The sequence below is a fragment of the Nerophis lumbriciformis genome, linkage group LG28, assembly GCF_033978685.3.
Source record: "Nerophis lumbriciformis linkage group LG28, RoL_Nlum_v2.1, whole genome shotgun sequence".
NCBI lineage: Eukaryota > Metazoa > Chordata > Actinopteri > Syngnathiformes > Syngnathidae > Nerophis > Nerophis lumbriciformis.
In genome coordinates this window covers 24,399,674-24,425,566 of record NC_084575.2, presented here as the reverse complement: position 1 = coordinate 24,425,566, position 25,893 = coordinate 24,399,674, and the positions used below count along the sequence as shown (strand labels likewise).

The following is a 25,893-nucleotide window of genomic DNA, read 5'->3' as shown; positions in this document are numbered from 1 at the left end:
AAAAGACCATATATTTTTTTAACTGATTTCCGAACTCTAAATGGGTGAATTTTGGCGAATGTAACGTCTTTCTATTATTCGCTCTCGGAGCGATGACGTCACAACGTGACGTCACATCGGGAAGCAATCCGCCATTTTCTCACTTTCGTCGGTGTGTTGTCGGAGGGTGTAACAACACGAACAGGGACAGATTCAAGTTGCACCAGTGGCCCAAAGATGCGAAAGTGACAAGAAATTGGACGAAATTTGTTCAAAATACGAGGGTGTGGGGAAAGCCGACGAAATGGTCAGTCGTTTGTTCCGCACACTTTACCGACGAAAGCTATGCTACGACAGAGATGGCAAGAATGTGTGGATATCCTGCGACACTCAAAGCAGATGCTGACATCAACTCCAAAACTGGACAGATCAGCTTTCAGGAAAAGAGAGCGGATGAGGGTATGTCTACAGAATATTTTAATTGATGAAAACTTTATTCATTACTCGCGGTTTTACGTAAATTATTATACATAAACTGTGTTTACCAATAATTTAGCTTAAAAACATTTATTTTTTTCAATCATTCGAGTACATTCGGGTAGTCTTGTGTAATGCAGTATTTTGTGTCTATTTAGGTATGGTTAACCTGAGTGCTGAAATCGTGTACAAATATATGTTCTTAGTGCGCCTGAAATGGGCTGTCTGCACTCTCAAAGTGCATGTTGTTGCCAAATGTATTTCATATGCTGTAAACCTAGTTCATAGTTGTTAGTTTCCTTTAATGCCAAACAAACACATACCAATCGTTGGTTAGAAGGCGATCGCCAAATTCATCCTCGCTTTCTCCCGTGTCGCTGGCTGTCGTGTCGTTTTTCGACTGTTTTCCGTACCTTGGAGACATCATGCCTCGTTGGTGTGTTGTCGAAGGGTGTAACAACACGAACAGGGACGGATTCAAGTTGCACCAGTGGCCCAAAGATGCGAAAGTGGCAAGAAATTGGACGTTTGTTCCGCACACTTTACCGACGAAAGCTATGCTACGACAGAGATGGCAAGAATGTGTGGATATCCTGCGACACTCAAAGCAGATGCATTTCCAACTGGACTGGACAGATCAGCTTTCAGGAAAAGAGAGCGGATGAGGGTATGTCTACAGAATATATTAATTGATGAAAACTGGGCTGTCTGCACTCTCAAAGTGCATGTTGTTGCCAAATGTATTTCATATGCTGTAAACCTAGTTCATAGTTGTTAGTTTCCTTTAATGCCAAACAAACACATACCAATCGTTGGTTAGAAGGCGATCGCCGAATTCGTCCTCGCTTTCTCCCGTGTCGCTGGCTGTCGTGTCGTTTTCGTCGTTTTCGCTTGCATACGGTTCAAACCGATATGGCTCAATAGCTTCAGTTTCTTCTTCAATTTCGTTTTCGCTACCTGCCTCCACACTACAACCATCCGTTTCAATACATGCGTAATCTGTTGAATCGCTTAAGCCGCTGAAATCCGAGTCTGAATCCAAGCTAATGTCGCTATAGACTTGCTGTTCTATCTGCCATGTTTGTTTGTATTGGCATCACTGTGTGACGTCACAGGAAAATGGACGGGCGTGTATAACGATGGTTAAAATCAGGCACTTTGAAGCTTTTTTTAGGGATTTTGCGTGATGGGTAAAACATTTTAAAAAACTTCGAAAAATAAAATAAGCCACTGGGAACTGATTTTTAATGGTTTTAACTCTTCTGAAATTGTGATAATGTTCCCCTTTAACAGCAGGCCTGTCCGACAAGCCTGTAAATGAGTGTTGGTCATGTATGATGTCTTTATGTTATTTTTGTTTCGTGATGTGTAATGTCTATAGTTCACCCAAATAAGCAAATATCACCCTTATTTGAGATATTTAATCTCACTTAGATTTCAGTTTTTGCAGTGTATAGTACAGTAGTACTAAAAAAAATTCCGAGGTTACGAGGCAAGGGGGCACATTCTGGACGCCGCACAACATCATTTAAAGTCGACTCCGAGCGGCCAGTGGGACGGTGACAAGACAAATTTGCCGGTAATATGAAAGCTAAGAATGTAGCCAGCCATGAAGTGTCCCGCAGAAACAGCAGCACATCAGGGACGGCGGCGGGTAATGCGGCCGACCTGTCAGTGATTGATACATCCAGCGGTGGGTCGCGGGTAATAGTTCCTGCAGCACGAGACAGGACATATTTCAGGCCTGAGGGGTGCACATCAGCAGGCCAGTGATTACTGCAACATAAACAGGGGTGCAGGAAGGTCCCCAGTCTGACGGAACAATAAACTAATAGCAATGTCAGCCCCCCCCCCCCCCTTGACAGTGGCTCTGTGTGCGAGGAGTAACAGCCCGGTTTAAAGAGCCCAGAGCACTGGGGGCCATTTTTTATTTCCAGCATGATGGCCTGCAACTGATGTCATTATGAACCCTAAATCAACTTTCTGCTTGCTTGAACATGGTCGCCCGGGTGCAGGGGGGGACAAGGACAGGAAGAGGTTGAAGTGCTCGGCCCGTCTCCACGCCAGAGCTACCTGCCGGGTGGAAATTGATTTGGGGCGGGCGGGCGATCAATCAAGTGTCCCCAACAACATACATTTTTTAACGTGCTCGTCTGTATTGTCCTGTCGTAAGCGGTGAAATAGTTGCGTTGAAAAATGAAACGAGGGAAGATAAACCAATCCGGCGATTTAAAGGGGCGGACAAAGGAAGAGGATCCCGCGGATCAGTGTCATTATGTCCCGACGTGATCAGATGGGGGGCATCTCCAATGCGGTTTGCTCCAAACACCAAATATGATATGCGGTGAGACATTTGTGTAATGGGATTTTATTGTCAATTACGGGAAGTCGCGAGTCGAGGTTGAGGAGTCCGGGCTTCGATCAAAGCGGCGCCGGGCGAGGGCGATAAATAAACATGGTAGACACTTTTTGTCCCCACTCCGTTACCTGCTCTCATCAGCCTTTGCCAGCCATCCCCCGGTTTCATCCGAGTAAACATCCGTGTCGGGGTCACCGGGACTGCTGGATAATTGAGCCGGCGCAGGGGCCCGCCCTGTCAGGCACATCGGCTAAAAATACATCGCCTCACTGTCGCCGGGCGCGGAGCGGGAGAGGGGGTGGGGAAATGATTGTCCCCGCTGTCCGGGCGCATCGACACTGACCTTGCCTTTTCTTCGAAGAAACGGGGAGTGTTTTCAGCAGTGTTTTTCGACCTTTTTGGAGCCAAGGCACATTTTTGTTCATTGAAAAAATTGCGGAGGCACACCACCACAACCTGTTCAGTGGCCTAGTGGTTAGAGTGTCCGCCCTGAGATCGGTAGGTCTTGAGTTCAAACCCCGGCCGAGTCATACCAAAGACTATGTAAAAGGTACCCATTACTAGGGATGTCTGATAAATCATACTTGCCAACCTTGAGACCTCCGATTTCGGGAGGTGGGGGGTGGGGGGTGGGTGGTTGGGGGCGTGGTTAAGAGGGGAGGAGTATATTTACAGCCAGGGGCGCTGCTAGGGATTTTGGGCCCCATGAAAAGAATCTTTACAGGGCCCCCAACACAGTGTCATTATTTTTTCTGTATTATAATTTCATCATCATTAGGGGCCTCTCTGGGCCCCCCTCCATCATGGGCCCCTAGAATCCGTCTCCTTCCCCCCCCCCCCTTTTTGGCGCCCCTGTTTACAGCTAGAATTCCCAACTGGAGTATTTCATATATATATATACATATATATGTATGAAATACTTGACTTTCAGTGAATTCTAGCTATATATATATTTATTTATTTTATACTTGAATTTCAGTGTTCATTTATTTACACATATACACACACATAACACTCATCTACTCATTGTTGTACTTGAAAGTACAATGCAATACAATTCCGGGGCAATGGCACCTATCAAATACACAGTAATGAAAACACAGTTGTTCTACTAACTGTACTGTGTGTTATGAGAGTAGAGTATGTGTGTGTGTGGCCCTTTAATAGGTGACTGCATGTGAGGTGAGTGACGTCAGTGAGTGTGTGGGCGAGAGAAGAGAGGCAGCGGTAGCGTGAGTGCGACTAGTTGATTTTGTGTTGGATTGGCTGTGTGCAAGCAATCAATAAAGCAAGATTTGCAACTAATCGCTGGACTCATCATTCACCCTCAAGTCGTCCGCTGTGGAGACCCACTGTTGGGTAAGGTGAAGGGTGTTGCCCCGAGCATACATCGGCCCTGGAGAAGTGTCTCCCCTGCGCTCTTCGACTACTGTCTCGTTCTTCTGCTTTGTCTCCTTGTGTGCGCACACTGGACTCAGGTCCGCATGGAGCTGGAGGGGGCGTGGCCTCCAGCTCCGGCTGAATTCCGGGAGATTTTCGGGAGAAAATTTATTCCGGGAGGTTTTCGGGAGAGGCGCTGAATTTCAGGAGTCTCCCGGAAAATCCGGGAGGGTTGGCAAGTATGTGATAAATGCTTTAAAATGTAATATCAGGAATTATCGGTATTGGTTTCGTTATTATCGGTATCGGTTTTTAAAAGTAAAATGTATGACGTTTTTGAATGCCGCTGTGTACACGGACCTAGGGAGAGGTACAGAGAGACAATAAACCTTAAAGGCACTTCCTTTACGTGCATGCCACCCCAGTCACATAATATCTACCGGCTTTACTCATTACGAATTGATGCAAGACATACTTGTTCAATAGCCATACGGGTCACACTGAGGGTGGCCGTATAAACAACTTTAACACTGTTACAAATATGCGCCACACTGTGAGCCCACACCAAACAAGAATGACAAACACATTTCGGGAGAACATCCGCACCATAACACAACATAAACACAACAGAACAAATACCCAGAACCCCTTACAGCACTAACTCTACAATATACACCCCCCCGCTACCCAAAACCCCGCCCACCTCAACCTCCTCATGCTCTCTCAGGGAGAGCATGTCCCAAATTCTAAGTTGCTGTTTTGAGGCATGTTAAAAAAAATAATGCACTTTGTGACTTCAATAATAAATATGGCAGTGCCATGTTGGCATTTTTTTCCATAACTTGAGTTGATTTATTTTGGAAAACCTTGTTACATTGTTTAATGCATCCAGCGGGGCATCACAACAAAATTAGGCATAATAATGTGTTAATACCACGACTGTATATATCGGTATCGGTTGATATCGGAATCGGTAATTAAGAGTTGGACAATATCGGAATATCGGATATCGGCAAAAAAGCCATTATCGGACTTCTCTAGTAAAAATTGACTGTAGAAAGAGGTTCCGCAGCCTCCGTAGCAGAACCTCCAGGTTCTGTATCAGCTTTCTTCCCTCTTGAACGCATCATAATTATCCCCTCAATTCCCCCCTCAATAATGGTTTAACTCGCTGGAATATAAAGACAATATAACATACATTTATAAACGTGGATGCATATGCGAAAGTGCAATATATTTATCTGTACAGTAATCTATTTATTTATATCTGCACCTTATTGCTCTTTTATCCTGCTCTACCATGAGCTAATGCAACAAATTATTGTTCTTATCTGTACTGTAAAGTTCAAATTTGAATGACAATAAAAAGGAAGTCTAAGTCTAAAAAGTCATTATTGCAATTGTTGGATATGAATTCAAACCATAACCAAGCATGCATCACTAAAGCTCTTATCTCAAAGTAAGTGTCACGACCTGTCACGTCACGCCGTGACTTATTTGGAATTTTTGGTGTTTTCCCGCGTGTAGTGTCTTGCGCTCCTATTTTGGTGGCTTTTCCTGTTTTGTTGGTATTTTCCTGTAGCAGTTTCATGTCTTCCTTTGAGCGTTATTCTCCGTTTTAGCAATCAAGACTATGTCAGTTGTGTGGACGCTATTTTTCTTTGTGTGAAAATTGTTGATTGTAATGTCAATGTACGGGATGTACTTTGTGGACGCCGTCTGCTGCTCCACACGCTCGCTGTACACTGCAAAAACTGAAATCTAAGTAAGATGAAATATCTCAAATAAGGGTTATGTTTGCTTATTTTCTGTCTGATAAGATAATTTTTCTCACTAAGCAGATTTTATATGTTAGAGTGTTTTACTTGTTTTAAGGGTTTTGGTCCTAAATGATCTCAGTAAGATATTACAGCTTGTAGCTGAGATGTTATGACCTATATTGAGTAAAACATGCTTGAAACTAGAATATCAACCAATGCAAAGCTGTGTCATCAACACTCACAAGTATAAAACTACTTTTTTAAAGTAATAATTTCTTATTTCAAGCATGAAAAAAATCATGATGCCGAGCACATATCATTATGTCAAGATAATGGCACTAGCATTTACTTAATTTAAGAACATTTTTCCAACATATTATGCAAAAAGGTCCCTTTTTTTTTCTACCAAGAAAAGTGCACTTGTTATTAGTGAGAATATACTTATTTTAAGGTATTTTTGGGTTCATTGAGGTTAGCTAATTTTACTTGTTTTGGAAAGTCTTGACCAGCCGAATTGTCTTGTTCTATTGGCAGATAATTTTGCTTAGTTCAAATTAGGGCTGCAACATCTAATTGATTAAAATCGATTATAAAAAATAGTTGGTGATTAATTTAGTCATCGATTCGTTGGATCTATGCTATGCGCGTGCGCAGAGGCTATTTTTTTATATTATTTTATTTTTATTTTTTTTAGAAACCTTTATTTATAAACTGCAACATGTACAAACAGATGAGAAACAATAATCAAAATAAGTATGGTGCCAGTATGCTGTGTTTTTTTTCCAATAAAATACTGGAAAGGATAGAAATGTAGTTTTGTCTCTTTTATCCGATTATTAATCGATTAATCGAAGTAATAACTGACAGATTAATCGATTATCAAATTAATCGTCAGTTGCAGCCCTAGTTCAAATAAAATACCCCTAAATTTTGTAAAAAAAAAAAAGTCTTGTTTTTGAACGCTGACTTTTTGCAGTGTAAGTTTTTGCTGTCGTCCAGCATTCTGTTTTTGTTTACTTTGTAGCCAGTTCGGTTTTAGTTTCGTTTTCCATAGCCATCCTTAAGCTTCAATGCCTTTTTTAGGGGCACTCGCCTCTTGTTTATTTTTGGTTTAAGTATTAGATACGACGTTTACAAAGCAATTAGCTACCTGCTGCCACCTACTGATATGGACGAGTATTACACGGTTACTCTGCCGAGCTCTAGACAGCATCGACACTTGCAGATGATTATAATTACTGGTTGGCATAAAATATTTTTAACCCAAATAGGTGAAATGACATAATCTCCCACGACACACCAGACTGTATCTCACACAATGCAAAAACTGAAATCTAAGTAAGATGAAATATCTCAAATAAGGGTGATATTTGCTTATTTTCGGTCTGATAAGATAATTCTTCTCACTAAGCAGATTTTATGTTAGAGTGTTTTACTTGTTTTAAAGGTTTTGGTCCTAAATGATCTCGGTAAGATATTACAGCTTGTAGCTGAGATTGTATGACCTATATTGAGTAAAACATGCTTGGAACTAGAATATCAACTGTTGCAAAGCTGTGTCATTAACACTCACAAGTATAAAACTACTTTATTAAAGAAATAATTTCTTACTTCAAGCATGAAAAAAAAAATCATGATGCCGAGCGCATATCATTATGTCAAGATAATGGCACTAGCATTTACTTAATTTAAGAATATTTTTCCAACATATTGCGCAAAAAGGTCTCTTTTTTTTTTCTACCAAGAAAAGTGCACTTGTTATTAGTGAGAATATACTTATTTTAAGGTGTTTTTGGGTTCATTGAGGTTAGCTAATTTTACTTGTTTTGGAAAGTCTTGACCAGCCGAATTTTATTGTTCTATTGGCAGATAATGTTGCTTAGTTCAAATTAGGGCTGCAACAACTAATCGATTAAAATCGATTATAAAAAATAGTTGGTGATTAATTTAGTCATGGATTCGTTGGATCTATGCTATGCGCGTGCGCAGAGGCTATTTTTTTATATTATTTTATTTTTATTTTTTTTAGAAACCTTTATTTATAAACTGCAACATGTACAAACAGATGAGAAACAATAATCAAAATAAGTATGGTGCCAGTATGCTGTTTTTTTTTCAAAAAAATACTGGAAAGGATAGAAATGTAGTTTGTCTCTTTTATCCGATTATTAATCGATTAATCAAAGTAATAATCGACAGATTAATCGATTATCAAATTAATCGTTAGTTGCAGCCCTAGTTCAAATAAAATACCCCTAAATTTTGTAAAAAAAAAAAAGTCTTGTTTTTGAACGCTGACTTTTTGCAGTGTAAGTTTTTGCTGTCGTCCAGCATTCTGTTTTTGTTTACTTTGTAGCCAGTTCGGTTTTAGTTTCGTTTTCCATAGCCATCCTTAAGCTTCAATGCCTTTTTTAGGGGCACTCGCCTCTTGTTTATTTTTGGTTTAAGTATTAGATACGACGTTTACAAAGCAATTAGCTACCTGCTGCCACCTACTGATATGGACGAGTATTACACGGTTACTCTGCCGAGCGCTAGACAGCATCGACACTTGCAGATGATTATAATTACTGGTTGGCATAAAATATTTTTAACCCAAATAGGTGAAATGACATAATCTCCCACGACACACCAGACTGTATCTCACACAATGCAAAAACTGAAATCTAAGTAAGATGAAATATCTCAAATAAGGGTGATATTTGCTTATTTTCGGTCTGATAAGATAATTCTTCTCACTAAGCAGATTTTATGTTAGAGTGTTTTACTTGTTTTAAAGGTTTTGGTCCTAAATGATCTCGGTAAGATATTACAGCTTGTAGCTGAGATTGTATGACCTATATTGAGTAAAACATGCTTGGAACTAGAATATCAACTGTTGCAAAGCTGTGTCATTAACACTCACAAGTATAAAACTACTTTATTAAAGAAATAATTTCTTACTTCAAGCATGAAAAAAAAAATCATGATGCCGAGCGCATATCATTATGTCAAGATAATGGCACTAGCATTTACTAAATTTAAGAATATTTTTCCAACATATTGCGCAAAAAGGTCTCTTTTTTTTTTTTCTACCAAGAAAAGTGCACTTGTTATTAGTGAGAATATACTTATTTTAAGGTGTTTTTGGGTTCATTGAGGTTAGCTAATTTTACTTGTTTTGGAAAGTCTTGACCAGCCGAATTGTCTTGTTCTATTGGCAGATAATTTTGCTTAGTTCAAATTAGGGCTGCAACAACTAATCGATTAAAATCGATTATAAAAAATAGTTGGTGATTAATTTAGTCATCGATTCGTTGGATCTATGCTATGCGCGTGCGCAGAGGCTATTTTTTTATATTATTTTATTTTTATTTTTTTTAGAAACCTTTATTTATAAACTGCAACATGTACAAACAGATGAGAAACAATAATCAAAATAAGTATGGTGCCAGTATGCTGTTTTTTTTTCAAAAAAATACTGGAAAGGATAGAAATGTAGTTTGTCTCTTTTATCCGATTTTTAATTGATTAATCAAAGTAATAATCGACAGATTAATCGATTATCAAATTAATCGTTAGTTGCAACCCTAGTTCAAATAAAATCCCCCTAAATTTTGTAAAAAAAAATTTCTTGTTTTTGAACGCTGACTTTTTGCAGTGTAAGTCTTTGCTGTCGTCCAGCATTCTGTTTTTCTTTACTTTGCAGCCAGTTCAATTGTAGTTTCGTTTTCCACAGCCATCCTTAAGCTTCAATGCCTTTTTTAGGGGCACTCACCTCTTGTTTATTTTTGGTTTAAGCATTAGATACGACGTTTACAAAGCAATTAGCTACCTGCTACTGATATGGACGAGTATTACATGGTTACTCTGCCGAGCTCTAGACAGCATCGACACTTGCAGATTATAATTACTGGTTGGCATAAAATATTTTTAACCCAAATAGGTGAAATGACATAATCTCCCACGGCACACCAGACTGTATCTCACACACTGCAAAAACTGAAATCTAAGTAAGATGAAATATCTCAAATAAGGGTGATATTTGCTTATTTTCGGTCTGATAAGATAATTCTTCTCACTAAGCAGATTTTATGTTAGAGTGTTTTACTTGTTTTAAGGGTTTTGGTCCTAAATGATCTCAGTAAGATATTACAGCTTGTTGCTGAGATGTTATGACCTATATAGAGTAAAACATGCTTGAAACTAGAATATCAACTGATGCAAAGCTGTGTCATCAACACTCACAAGTATAAAACTACTTTTTTAAAGTAATAATTTCTTACTTCAAGCATGAAAAAAAAAATCATGATGCCGAGCGCATATCATTATGTCAAGATAATGGCACTAGCATTTACTTAATTTAAGAATATTTTTCCAACATATTGAGCAATAAGGTCTCTTTTTTTTTCTACCAAGAAAAGTGCACTTGTTATTAGTGAGAATATACTTATTTTAAGGTATTTTTGGGTTCATTGAGGTTAGCTAATTTTACTTGTTTTGGAAAGTCTTGACCAGCCGAATTGTCTTGTTCTATTGGCAGATAATTTTGCTTAGTTCAAATTAGGGCTGCAACAACTAATCGATTAAAATCGATTATAAAAAATAGTTGGTGATTAATTTAGTCATCGATTCGTTGGATCTATGCTATGCGCGTGCGCAGAGGCAGTGTTTTTATTTTTTTTATTATTTTTTTTTTTAGGAACCTTTGTTTATAAACTGCAACATGTACAAACAGATGAGAAACAATAATCAAAATAAGTATGGTGCCAGTATGCTGTTTTTTTTCAAAAAAATACTGGAAAGGATAGAAATGTAGTTTGTCTCTTTTATCCGATTATTAATTGATTAATCAAAGTAATAATCGACAGATTAATCGATTATCAAATTAATCGTTAGTTGCAACCCTAGTTCAAATAAAATAACCCTAAATTTTGTAAAAAATGTTTTCTTGTTTTTGAACGATGACTTTTTGCAGTGTAAGTCTTTGCTGTCGTCCAGCATTCTGTTTTTCTTTACTTTGTAGCCAGTTCAATTGTAGTTTCGTTTTCCACAGCCATCCTTAAGCTTCAATGCCTTTTTTAGGAGCACTCGCCTCTTGTTTATTTTTGGTTTAAGCATTAGATACGACGTCTACAAAGCAATTACCGTATTTTTCCGACTATAAGTCGCAGTTTTTTTCATAGTTTGGCCGTGCGATTTATATATGTTTTTTTCCTTCTTTATTATGCATTTTCGGCAGGTGCGACTTATACTCCGGTGCGACTTATACTCCGAAAAATACGGTAGCTACCTGCTGCCACCTACTGATATGGACGAGTATTACACGGTTACTCTGCCGAGCTCTAGACGGCATCGCAGATTAAAATTACTGGTTGGCATAAAAAATTGCATATTTTTAACCCAAATAGGTGAAATTACACAATCTCCCACGGCACACCAGACTGTATCTCACTGGTTTACAGCGTCCGAACCTCGATGGAACATTTAGTTGTGTAATTGTATATCGGTTAGCGGGTGATTTGCATGCTAAAAAAAACACAGAGTGCAATGTTAAGCATGCTTCGCCTGTCATGGGCGTGGCCTTCAATTAGAACCCGGCAAGGCGTTGGAAGAGAATAAGGGGAAACACACACGAGCAAGCGCGTTGAAATATTTGAGCGAGCAAAGACACTCCTTGGAACGTGGCGAGGTTATTGATACGTCCTGCGATCACTTCCCGCTCTTTGATATGCAAACGATCCAGTGTGAATTTGGAGCAATCCTATCAGACTCATTTCACACTTCTTAGCCCCCCGCGTCTCTCCGGAGTCCTCCGCCTCATTAGGCCAATGTTCTCCATTACCGGCATAATTAAAATCTTTAGTAGCTTATCAAATTGAAAATATTTTTTTTCCTCTCGCCGATCCGACCGAGATCGGCACCTCGCGTTTTATTTTGCACAACAGGAATAAATTAAGACGGAGCATTTTGCATACAATGCGTTACAATCCGGCGCTTGAAAGGAGCACTTGTGATAGCTGCTGATGAGAAACGAGGAGGGGGATTTGGAGACCTTGGACTCGAGGAGATAAGCACGTGCAAATCATCTTTCATTTGCCACTTCTCATTTTTGAGAATGGATTTAATTAATTGTAGTGCTAAATGAGTGGCCTTCCCTTCCCAGTGTGTTCCGTGGTTGGCACATTTTTTTCGTTGGAAAAATCCAGCAGAAAACATTAAAAAATGAAACTCAGTAGACAATAATGACATCCTCAGGTCACACACAAGCACTGTGTTTACTTATATGGCCCAATCCAAAGAACATTTCATAGTCATATTTATGGTTTACAGTTTATGAAAACCTAAAATTTAAAATCTTTTTTTAAACTAAGCCATTATCATCGAATTTATATGAAATGAAGGCTTGACATATCTGACTTTACATGTAATGAGTTAAGAACACTCGTAATAGCGGCTTGAAGATGATCTGTAAAACATCATCTATGCAACATTTTGACCAAAGAACCACCATTACATGTTATGTAGACCTGTGTTTTTCAACCTCTTTTGAGCCAAGGCACATTTTTTTCGTTGAAAATATCCGGAGGCACACCACCAGCAGAAATCATTAAAAAACGAAACTCAGTTGACAGTAAAAAGTCGCAATTGTTGGATATGACTTCAAACCATAACCAAGCATGCATCAATGTAGCTCTTGTCTCAAAGTAGGTGTACTGTCACCACCTGTCATATCACGCCGTGACTTATTTTGACTTTTTTGGTGTTTTCCTGTATGTAGTGTCTTGCACTTCTATTTTGGTGGCTTTTCCTGTTTTGTTGGTATTTTCCTGTAGCAGTTGCATGTCTTCCTTTGAGCGCTATTTCCCGCACCCGCTTTGTTTTAGCAATCAAGACTATTTCATTTGTTGCTATCTTTTTTCTGTGGACATTGTTGATTGTCATGTCATGGCGATACTGCACTTTGTGGACGCTGTCTCTGCTCCACAGTAAGTCTTTGCTGTCGTCCGTCTGTTTTCTTTGCAGCCAGTTCAGTTTTAGTTTCGTTCTGCATAGCCTTCCCTAAACTTCAATGCCTTTTCTTAGGGGCACTCACCTTTTGTTTATTTTTGATTTAAGCATTAGACACCTTTTTACCTGCACTCTGCCTCCCACTGTCGCCTGTATATTGTGATCACGACAAACCATTGTGTTCTTGACATCTACAAAGCAATTAGCTACCGGCTGCCACCTACTGATATGGAAAAGAATAACATGGTTACTCTGCCAAACTCTATACGGCACCGACATTCAACAACAACACATTATTTGCGGATTATATTTACTGGTTTGCAAAAAATATTTGTAACCCAAATAGGTGAAACTGCATAATCTCCCACGGCACACCAGACTGCATTGCCGTGGCACAGTGGTTGAAAAACACTGTTCTAGAGCACAGGTGTCAAACTCAAGGCCCGGGTGCCACATTTGTCCCACCAAATCCTTTTTTAGGCTATGTCTACACTAAGCTGGATAACCCCTTAAACGAATAATTATTTAGCCTAAGCCCCGTTTCAGCCATACTAAACCCTTCTCGGACAATTTTTTACACGGGTAAGTCCATCGTGTATTTCTTGAATCTCCGGCTCTTAGCTTTGTATGGACTCATTGATTGTTTACAAACTGAGTTCGGAGAGGAAGTGACGCCAGAAAGACCACGGCCCACACAGGAAGTGACATCAGAAAGAACGCGCCACAGCTTCATAATAGAGCGGTTTCGTAACTCGAAGCTAACCACTGGAACTATGAAGGCGAGTCATTCAGACATGGCCGTGTTTCTCCTTCCGTCTGTACAGACGCTTGTGGAGATCACACATGAATACCTTAAGAGAAAGCGATTGCAGCTATTCGGGATACAACACTTCTCAGACGGCTAGAGAACTTTTGAATGTCCAGGTCAGCTGTGATTCTACTAAGCGAAAAACTTCGACCATTTGTTGAAGGAGAGTCAACTAGAATGCGAGCTACCGTGGATGTGATAAAAAGGTAGCGTGTGGTTTGTATTAACCTGGCCGTCGAGGGAAGACTACGCAAAACAGCGAATGCTTTTGGACTGGCAAAGCAGACTGTATCAGTTATTGTCCGCCATGTATGTCGCAGACTCAACGTCTAGGTCCAGAGTATATAAAGTCACCAAAAAGGAATGGACAATGAAGGTGAAGGCAAAAGAGTGAGGAGTGTCCTGACCAGATATCTAGATCCCTACTTTGATTGATGTAAAATGTTCTTTATCACATTGTTTACGTGTCTAATAAAGATTTGATTAATTTATGATGACTCAGGTGTGATTCACTACAATAGGGCCCCAGAGCACACTGGATTCCAGTTCATTGAAATACCACAACACTGGATATTGTTCAGATAAGTTACATTTAATTTAAGAACTTGCACACAAAGCAACAATGGAGGTGACTATGACGTCTGCATTTTCCACGCATGCGTACTAGGTCGCGTTGAGCCGGTGGACGGAGGGGGGAGGGGTCGTAAACGACCATTGTGTGTGTGTGGACAAGGATAAGGTTAGGTGGGATTTACCCTGGATAACCTTAGTATAGAATGGGCCCTAAAAGCATGGAAAATGCTTGGATTTCATTAAATATGTGTGGTGGTCATGCCAGCGTCTGTTCTCAATGGGTACTAGGTGCCATTTAGCCTTTCCCGAAGAAAAATGCCCTATTGTTGCGTGGATTTCGGCTGTACAAACCGTTCGAATGGCGAAAAAAGTATAAAGGTTTCTTCAGAGTTCCTCGAGAGGTAATCAAGAAGGGCGGAAGAGTGCAAGATTTTATGAAACACATCTAGGTCCTGTGTACTCAGGTCGTGTGCGTGCGTGCGTGCGGGCGGGCGGGCGGGCGTTCGGCGGGCGGGCGGGCGGGCGGGCGGGCGTGCAGTATTTATGTATGTGTGTGTGTTTGTATGTATGTATGTATGTGTGTATATATGTATGTATATACTGTATGTGTGTTTGTATGTATATATATATATATATATATATATATATATATATGTGTGTTTTTATATATACAGTATATATATATGTGTTTGTATGTAGAGACTGTATATATATGTGTATATATATATATATATATATATCCATCCATCCATTTTCTACCGCTTATCCCTTTTGGGGTTGCGGTGGGTGCTGGAGCCTATCTCAGCTACAATCAGGCGGAAGGCGGGGTACACCCTGGACAAGTCGCCACCTCATCGCAGGGCCAACACAGATAGACAGACAACATTCACACACTAGGGCCAATTTAGTGTTGCCAATCATATATATATATATATATATATATATATATATATATATATATATATATATATATATATATATATATATATATATATATATTTGAATATAAATGTATATATATATGCATACATATGTATATATATATATATGCATATATATGTATATATATGCATACATATGTATGTATATATATATGCATATATATGTATATATGTATGTATATATAGTGTGTGTGTGTTTGTATATATACAGATATGTGTTTATATATATGTATATATATATATATATGTATATATATATAAACACATATATCTGTATATATACAAACACACACATATATATATACATGCATATATACATATATATGCATACATATGTATATATATATATATATATTTATATATATATATATATTTATATATATATGCATATATATATATATGCATATATATATATATATATATATATATATATATATATATATATATATATATATATATATATATATATACATACATGTGTGTGTGTGTGTATATATATAATTCATGTGCCATTGCACCCCTACAACAAAGTATGTGATATACCAACAAACTCTGGTTTGTTGGTTTGTTGCTTTTACTCTCAAAAACACAGAATTTAATTTTTTTTATCCAAACTCCTGACCCTTTGTGTCAGAATTGCTGTCACCCATATGCAGGAGCGTGCACACACACACACACACACACACACACACACACACACACACACACACACACACACACACACACACACACACACACACACACACACACAAACACACACACACAAACACACACACTCAACCTGTGAATGTGTTGTCAGTACACCAAAAATGTCATCTGTCTTCAAGGGATTTTTTTTTTTCTTCAAAGAGCTGTGTGAGCTGCAGTGTGCTTGACTTGTTAAATGAGGTTTAAGTCTTCTGTGTCAATTGGAGGCGGCGCAGAGCTTTAAGTATTTTGCACATTAATGCGCTTTGGAGAATATTACCCCAGGGTCCTGTTTCTCAAAGAGGCAGGGAGTCGGTGGGGGGGGGGGGGGGGGGGGTGTTTTCTTGTGTTGCCTCTGTAAACACATTGTTGCGTGCGTGTTGACGGCCATTATTCAGATTCCACGCCTTGTCTAAATGTTAATTATTTACTCTGGGCATGAAATGCGGGCTTAAATATGCTCCGGATGACAGGGGCCATGTGAAGGGGGGTGCAAGTGCTTGCTTGAGATTGTAATTAATACGCGGTTTTGTTTACAGACAAATTATTTAATTAAGTGATTTAGTTGGATTAGCTTCTAATTGATTGTATTATCCATTTTGTTTGTTCCAGGCATAATTCCTGCGGAGCTGCAGCAGCTATGGAAGGAGGTAACAAACGCTCATGTGAAAGAGGAGTACAACAACAACAACAGCAGCAGCCACAACAACAACAACAACAATGGCCACCGAGGGCTTGATCTGTCCTCCCCGACACCACCAAAGAACCCAGTCCACAACCAGCACGACGCCACCAATGGGCAGTACATGAGTCATAAGAGAGAAGTGTAAGTTCCAACACTTTTTCATCACTCACGGACGCCCCACGCCAAAAGCCATATCAAAAATGATGCTCAATTTTAATTGACACACTATTATTGTAACTGTAACACTGTGTATATTACAGTGGTGTTTTTAATCAGACTAATCACACTTTTGAATTTGGATTAATTATGATTAATTGCAGAAAATTACTTGCTTCCATAATTTTCAAAAATACCCTAATATTTTTACTCAAATGCAATGTCATTGTCCGAATATTATTTTTATTGTGGTGGTTTTTTTTTAAATCAGAATAATCGCACTTTTGAATCTCAAATTATTCATGATTAATCGCTGTAAAATACTTGCTTGCAAAATTTTCCAACAGACCCTAATATTTTGACTCAAATGCAATTTCATTTTAAGAATATATTTTTGTTATAGTGGTGTTAAAATGATTTAGTTTTTAATCCGATTAATCACACTTTTGACTTTTGGATTAATCAGGTTTAATCACAGTAAATTACTTGCTTGCATAATTTTTGAAAAAGACCCTAATATGTTGACTCAAATGCAATTTTATTGTCAGAATATAATTTTTTATAGTGGTGTAAAAATGATTTTGTTTTTAATCCGATTAATCACACTTTTGACTATTGGATTAATCAGGATTAATCACAGTAAATTACTTGCTTGCATAATTTTTGAAAAAGACCCTAATATGTTGACTCAAATGCAATTACATTTTAAGAATATTTTTGTTTTATAGTGGTGTTAAAATTATTTAGTTTTTAATCAGATTAATCACACTTTTGACTATTGGATTAATCACATTAAATTACTTGCTTGCATAATTTAAAAAAAAGACCCTAATATGTTGACTCAAATGCAATTCCATTTTAAGATTTTTTTTTTTTATAGTGGTGTTAAAATTATTTTGTTTTTAATCAGATTAATCAAATTTTTGACTATTGGATTAATCACATTAAATTACTTGCTTGCATAATTTAAAAAAAAGACCCTAATATGTTGACTCAAATGCAATTTCATTTTAAGAATAAATTTGTTTTATAGTGGTGTTAAAATTATTTTGTTTTTAATCCGATTAATCACACTTTTGACTATTGGCTTAATCAGGATTAATCACAGTAAATTACTTGCTTGCATAATTTTTGAAAAAGACCCTAATATGTTGACTCAAATGCAATTTCATTTTAAGATTTTTTTTTTTATAGTGGTGTTAAAATTATTTTGTTTTTAATCCGATTAATCACACTTTTGAATATTGGATTAATCAGGATTAATCACAGTAAATTGCTTGTTTGCATAATGTTCAAAAATACCCTAATATGTTGACTCAAATGCACTCTCATTTTTAGAATATATATTGTTTAGTGGTGTTAAATGATTTAGTTTCTTTATTCAGATTAATCACACATTTTACATTTTGGATTAATGATGATTAATCACAGTAAATTACTTTCTTGCATAATATTAAAAAAGGCCCTAATAGTTTGACTGAAATGCAAATTGTCAGAATATAATTTTTATAGTGGGGTTAAATGATTGTTTTTTTTTATCAGATTAATCACACTTTCTAATTTTAGATTAATCATGATTAATCACAGTAAGTTATTTTCTTAGTAATTTAAATTCACTTTTAAAAACAAATATAATTTAATTGTCAGAATGTATATTTTTATAGAGGTGTTAAATGATTTTGTTTCTTTCATCAGATGAATCCCACTTTTAAAATTTTGGATTAATCACGATTAATCACAGTAAATGACTTGTTTGCATAATATTAAAAAAAATACCTTAATATGTTGACTGAAATGCCAATAGTCAGAATCATTTTTTAAAAGTGAGGTTAAAAGATTGTTTTTTTAATCAGATTAATCACACTTTTTAATTTTAGATTAATCATGATTAATCACAGTAAGTTACTTTCTTGGTCATTTTAATTAACTTTTAAAAACAAATATAATTTCAATGTCAGAATGTAATTTTTACAGATGTGTTAAATGATTTTGTTTCTTTAATCAGATTAATTCCACTTTTTAAATTTTGGATTAATCATGATTAATCACAGTAAATTACTTGTTTGCATAATATTCAAAAATACCCTAATATGTTGACTGAAATGCCATTAGTCAGAATATAATTTTTATCGTGGGGTTAAATTATTATTATTTTTTTAATCAGATTAATCACACTTTCTAATTTTAGATTAATCATGATTAATCGCAGCAAATTACTTTCTTGCATAATTTAAATTAACTTTTAAAAAGACTGACATTTTGAAACAAATGCAATTTCATTGTCAGAATGTCTTTTTTAATGTATTACTTTATTTTATTTATACAATTTGCTGATAGTTTTATCTAAAGTTCGGTTGGGGTGTATTTGGAAGTGAAATGTGGAGTTGGAGGCCCAGACCGGCTAAAAGAAAAATTATATTGCTACAATTACAAAGATCTCTCAAAACTCAAACTTTTCAGCTTGTTGCTGGTGTTTTGGCAGAATTTTGAGATACTTACTCAACTTTTTTGCTGTCAAAGGATTTTTTTCTTTTTTAAATCAGATTCATTGCGATTAATCGCCCCTTTGAATGCTGATTAAACACAATTAATCACATTTAACAACATATCTGCAAGTATACTCCACCAACCTTGTTTTGTTGTAGATGTACTAGTAGCATTCTTGTGCTTTTGGATGGTATTTGATATAATTACATGCAAATTACCTCGGTTTTGTCCAAAGTCCTGTCAAGGTGTATTTTGAAGTGCAATTAGGACACAAGTCAGTCTCCCCTCATTCATCTTTGCACTGACGTATGCATTGACCTGACCACTGACCATATAATAAATAGGCGCCCGCCTTTCAGGTAACTATCAGCAATTAAGTTAAAGTTAAAATAAATTGTGTGATTAATCTGACATGATTAATGCAATATTTTTGTGATTAATTACATTTAGTCAGGCCCAGTATTTTATACATCTTATTTTAAGGTCCTATTACATTGCAGGTGTCCAGTATCTTTTTTTATTTTTATTTTTATACTTTTTCACATAACAGTACAATGGCAAATCTAATGCAATCTTACATATTCTTACATCCTTCCATAAGTATTATTTTTTTCTAATTAATTCACAGTCTTCCAGTGCCTCCACAAATTGCATTGTCCCCACAGGGTTTGCAGTGTTTATAATTAATTTATTTTCCATTTAATAATACGGTACACTTAATGAAGGGGTCGAGGCCACCTCACTGTCAATTAAATTGCCTTTCCTTAAGAATATTACACATTATTACACGGTGCGTCCATTAAAACAGGTGATGTTGCTGCCTCAGTGTTGAGAGAGGAAAAGAATCGTGGAAAAAAAGCTTGCATGTCATGTCGGCATGGGTACCAAATTCGGTACCTTTTTAATAGGTACCGACCCAATTATGTCAGTACTACCGGGTACCAATTTATGTCAAATCCAACCATATTTTCAAAACCTTTGTTGCATGCGACGTCACGCTCAAAAGTACAGTAAGGCTATGCTTTTTAAAATGTGCTAGCTCGATGTTCCCCAGAGATGCTACCGATTAGCATATAGGGCTCAGCAACACTTTGTAGGGCGCAACAGAAGATAACACCGGCACATTGTACTTAATGACAAAGACTACTTTCTGAATAGTCTACACACTACTGCCATCTAATGTATTGTTATTGCAACTGCATGCTAAGTCTACTATATAATACTTGCAAATGACACCCAGAAGTGATAAATGGACATCACAGTGTGTTTTAAACAATTACCATGTATTAACACATTTGAACACACACGGAACTACCAAAAAGTGGTACCGTTGAGTACTGGTACCAATTAGAGATATCGATTTTAAAAATGTGCTAGCTCGATGCTAATTTACATTGGGTTTTTCCCAGACATGCAACCGATTAGCATGTAGGGCTCAGCAACACTTTGTAGGGCCCAACAGAAGATAACACCGGCACATTCTACTTAATTGCAAAGACTACTTTCTGACTAAGGCAACCCACCCTAGTCTATACACTACTGCCATCTAGTGCATTGGTATTGCAACTGCATGCTAAGTCTATTATATAACACTTGCAAATGACACTCAGAAGTGTAAAAAAACATCGCAGCTTAGTGTTAAATGTTTGTTTTTGTTTTTTTAATGAGGTTTTTTTTAAACAATTACTATGTATTAACACATTTGAACACAAACAAAACTACCAAAAACTGGTACTGTTGAGTACTGGTATCAATTCAAGATATCGATTCAAATGTGAAAGTTACCCATCCTAAATGTGATGCGATCGGAATATTTAGTTTGAAACGTCATGCCTGTCTTCGGGAAGGAATTCCATCCATCCATTTTCTACCGCTTGTCCCTTTTGGGTTTGTGGGGGGTGCTGGAGCCTATCTCAGCTGCATTAATTTAATAAAAAGGCTCCACTTTTTAAAATGTGCTAGCTCGATGCTAATTTACATTGAGTTCTTCCCAGACATGCAACCGATTAGCAGGGCAACAACACTTTGTAGGGCGCAACAGAAGATAACACCGGCTTATTCCACTTAATGGCGAAGACTACTCTCTGACTAAGGCAACAAACCCTAGTCTATACGCTACTGCCATCTAGTGCATTGGTATTGCAACTGCATGCTAAGTCTATTATATATTAAATGACACTCTGAAGTGTAAGAAAACACCGCAGCTTAGTGTTAAATGTTTGTTTTTGTTTTTTTAATGAGGTGTTTTAAACAATGACCATGTATTAACACATTTGAACACACACCAAACTACCAAACATTGGTACTGTTGAGTACTGGTATGAATTCGAGATATCGATTAAAATGTGAAAGCTACCCATCCCTAATGTGATGCGATGGAAATATTTCGTTTGAAACGTCGCGCCTGTCTTTCGGGAAGGAATTAACTTGGCATCTTACACATTTTCTTGTTTTCTTGCACCAAAGACTGTGATCTTTGAACTGTTCGCGATGAGCCTCCAGGCAGTGTGAGCTCACAGCATAACGTCTGACTTGTGTTGCACTGATCAAAACACATGTGTCATTAGGAAAGCTATGCCGGTATATATATATATATATATATATATATATATATATATATATATATATATATATATATATATATATATATATATAAAAAGATGTTTAACTCTATAAACCAGAGAGCGTTTGGAGGTGCAGACTGACCTTGGGCTTGTAGAGGTTGACACAGTATGATTCATCAGGATCCAGGAAAGCTTCTGTCTTTAGCTTCCCAGTTTCCATAGCTTGACTCTATATATGATGTGTGCACTGTAGTTCCTATCTACAGGCTTCATGTTGTTTTTGTTTTTTTTGCGTGCAAGCGACGTGTAGGGGAGGATATTGGCTCGTTCACTCCATCACGCACGGTCACGAGTGAGCAAACAAGGTGAACATCAGCGGCGGGGGGAAAAAAACACGGGCCCCACGGAACATCGGAGAAGACAGCGCCGGAGCCGGCAAAGCGCTGACTGTCAGAGATTAAAGAAGATGTCAGCGGCAGTTTAGCGCACGAGCTTAGGTGAAGACAGCAGCCTCCGCCGGAATGTTCTCCCTAGCATCTTAGATCCGTCAGAAAAAAAAGCAAGCAGGTGGTTCTTCTCCACTGAAAATGTGCTTTAGATGGCGGATAACAGCAAGAAATGAGATGCTGCGGTATTCTCCTGAGAAAACGTAAAACAAACAGTGGACATTATTGTGTTTTGCATGACAAGGCTATTTTTTTTTTTTTTTTTGTCTTTTTGACGAAATAAATAGACCAACAAACATATGTCCACTACAGTGGACACTTGTGTTTTACACAACAGGGCTATTTTTTCCGAAATTCCTAACTCTCACAAAAGAGTTATGAATAAAATGAATACAAAAAGATAAATGTCCACTGAAGTGTATGTTTGTGTTTTGCATGACAAAGCTATTTGTTTTATTTATTTATTTTTGTCTTTTTGACTAAATAAATAGACCAACAAACATATGTCCACTACAGTGGACACTTGTGTTTTGCACAACAGGGCTATTTTTCCCGGAATTCCTAACTCTGACAAAAGAGTTATGAATTAAAAAAATAAAATGTCCACTGAAGTGTATGTTTGTGTTTTGCATGACAAGGTTATTTTTTTAATTTTTTTTTTTTTTTTGGACTAAATAAATAGACCAACAAACATATGTCCACTACAGTGGATACTTGTGTTTTACACAACAGGGCTATTTCCCTGAAATTCCTAACTCTGGCAAAAGAGTTATGAATAAAAAAATAAAATGTCCACTGAAGTGTATGTTTGTGTTTTGCATGACAAGGCTATTTTTTTTACTTGTTTTTTTTTTTTTGGACTAAATAAATAGACCAACAAACATATGTCTACTACAGTGGACACTCGTGTTTTACACAACAGGGCTATTTTTCCCGAAATTCCTAACTCTGACAAAAGAGTTATGAATAAAAAATAAATAAAATGTCCACTGAAGTGGATGTTTGTGTTTTGCATGACAAGGCTATTTGTTGTTGTTGTTGTTGTCTTTTTGACTAAATAAATAGACCAACAAACATATGTCCACTACAGTGGACACTTGTGTTTTACACAACAGGGCTATTTTTCCCGGAATTCCTAACTCTGACTAAAGAGTTATGAATAAAATGAATACAAAAAATAAAATGTCCACTGAAGTGGATGTTTGTGTTTTGCATGACAAAGCTTTTATTTTATTTATTTATTTATTTTATTTTTTGGTCTTTTTGACTAAATAAATAGACCAACAAACATATGTCTACTACAGTGGACACTTGTGTTTTACACAACAGGGCTATTTTTCCCGAAATTCCTAACTCTGACAAAAGAGTTATGAATAAAATGAATAAAAAAATAAAATGTCCACTGAAGTGGATGTTTGTGTTTTGCATGACAAGGCTATTTTTGTTGTTGTTGTTGTTGTTGTTGTAGTCTTTTTGACTAAATAAATAGACCAACAAACATATGTCCACTACAGTGGACACTTGTGTTTTACACAACATGGCTATTTTTCCCGAAATTCCTATCTCTGACAAAAGAGTTATGAATAAAATGAATAAAAAAATAAAATGTCCACTGAAGTGGATGTTTGTGTTTTGCATGACAAGGCTATTTTTGTTGTTGTTGTTGTTGTAGTCTTTTTGACTAAATAAATAGACCAACAAACATATGTCCACTACAGTGGACACTTGTGTTTTACACAACATGGCTATTTTTCCCGAAATTCCTAACTCTGACAAAAGAGTTATGAATAAAATGAATACAAAAATAAAATGTCCACTGAAGTGGATGTTTGTGTTTTGCATGACACGGCTAGTTTTTTTTACTTTTTTTTTTTTTGGACTAAATAAATAGACCAACAAACATATGTCCACTACAGTGGACACTTGTGTTTTACACAACATGGCTGTTTTCCCCGAAATTCCTAACTCTGACAAAAGAGTTATGAATAAAATGAATACAAAAATAAAATGTCCACTGAACTGGATATTTGTGTTTTGCATGACAAGGCTATTTTTTAATTTTTTTTGACTAAATACATAGACACTATTTTTTTCCCAAATTCCTAACTCTGACAAAAGAAATTCACCAAAAAACAAAATAAAAACAAATGCAGGCGGATTTTACTAAGAATTGAATTTCAAGTTAATTTAATTTTACACATGTAGCTTCAAATCACAAATGAAGTTATTTCAAGGCACAATTCAAAGCAAAATTATAATCGCAACCAAGTTTTAAGAATGACTTTTGTGCCTGCACAACACAAACAAATGAGTCGTTTTACAAACGATTATCTCTCTAGAAACTGCTGCATGTTTGAATGACCGCCAAATGCGGCATTCCTCAGAACTGAAGCGTTCTTACGAGCACATGTTCAAGGTAAAGCCCTGGGAAGTCACGTACATAATCAGTTTGAAGATAATAGTCTGGGCGTAAACAGACAGCATCCACTCCTTTTGCCAGCGCTAAACCTAATGAACTTTTAATTGATGTGGTTGCGCAAGTCCTTCAGTCAGGCAACAGAAAACAAGCCTCTCCTCTGATGGACCTGTTTTCCCCGACCGGCTTCAGATGGGTTTACTGCGGGCCCTAAGTACCATGTAGTTAGTTTCATGTGTCATATAAAATCTGCCCAGGCACAACGACGCCTGCAACTAAAACCTTAAGTGCATCCACAGGAATCACTCATCGGCTTTGCACTTCCGTCTTAAGGAAGGAGGAGAAATTCAATCACTGATGCCTTGACACACCAAAGCCGTGGCACGTGCCTCCCGCTTCTCGGTCGTCTCCCAGAACACTCTGCAAACGGGCTTCCGACCGGGGTCTGGCTCCGTCGGTATTGTGAAAATCCACTCTGGTGCTTCTGGTTATTTTTAGTCGCCGGTTCACTTATTCAAACGTGGCACGTTGATCTGTGCGCGGCACCAATTCCCCCACGCAAAACTGCACCAGCGCGCTTACCGTGCACTTGGCCCACTTTGCTTCGCCAACAATCAACAGTAACTCCGGCTTGGGAATTGTAACGGCAGTCTGCTCAAGAGGTAAATAATCAAATCTGGCACGAGTCCACGGCTTCTTTTTCCCCATTTACTCATTATAATAATGACATGTAGTCATCCTGACGGAAAGGATAAGGAATAGAGCGGGTGAAGTAGTTAAGTAGTTAGGCTAGGGGAGATAAAACGGATCCCTCAGGGATTGAGGTATGCCAAAAAGGGATGCTAGAAATTCCTCCCTGGGAGAAGTCATGTGACCGACTTCACACATTTGCCACTTACCACACATCATGACGCCTACAAAAGTAGTAATCATAGTCGTATCCACTAAATACGCTCCTGTACTGTCATGATCCGTGGCCCGGATCATGTTTTTGTTATATTCTGTTACAAACCCTGTTTCCCTATGAGTTGGGAAATTGTGTTCGATGTAAATATAAACAGAATACAATGATTTGCGAATCATTTTCAACTCATATTCAGTTGAATATGCTACAAAGACAACATATTTGATGTTCAAACTGATAAACATTTTTTTTTTTGCAAATAATCATTAACTTTAGAATTT

At 37.3% G+C, this 25,893-nt stretch overlaps 1 protein-coding gene across 6 annotated transcripts in view; it reads left to right on the top strand.

Moving 5' to 3' along the window:
* Window positions 1–25,893, top strand: part of foxp1b (forkhead box P1b) — a 536,506-nt gene that overhangs the window by 432,324 nt on the left and 78,289 nt on the right. For all 6 annotated transcript variants that reach the window (XM_061923944.2, XM_061923948.2, XM_061923943.2 and 3 more), the window contains exon 9: window positions 16,567–16,780. In XM_061923944.2, the coding sequence (XP_061779928.1) occupies window positions 16,567–16,780 (214 nt within the window). The remainder of the gene's footprint in view (window positions 1–16,566; window positions 16,781–25,893) is intronic.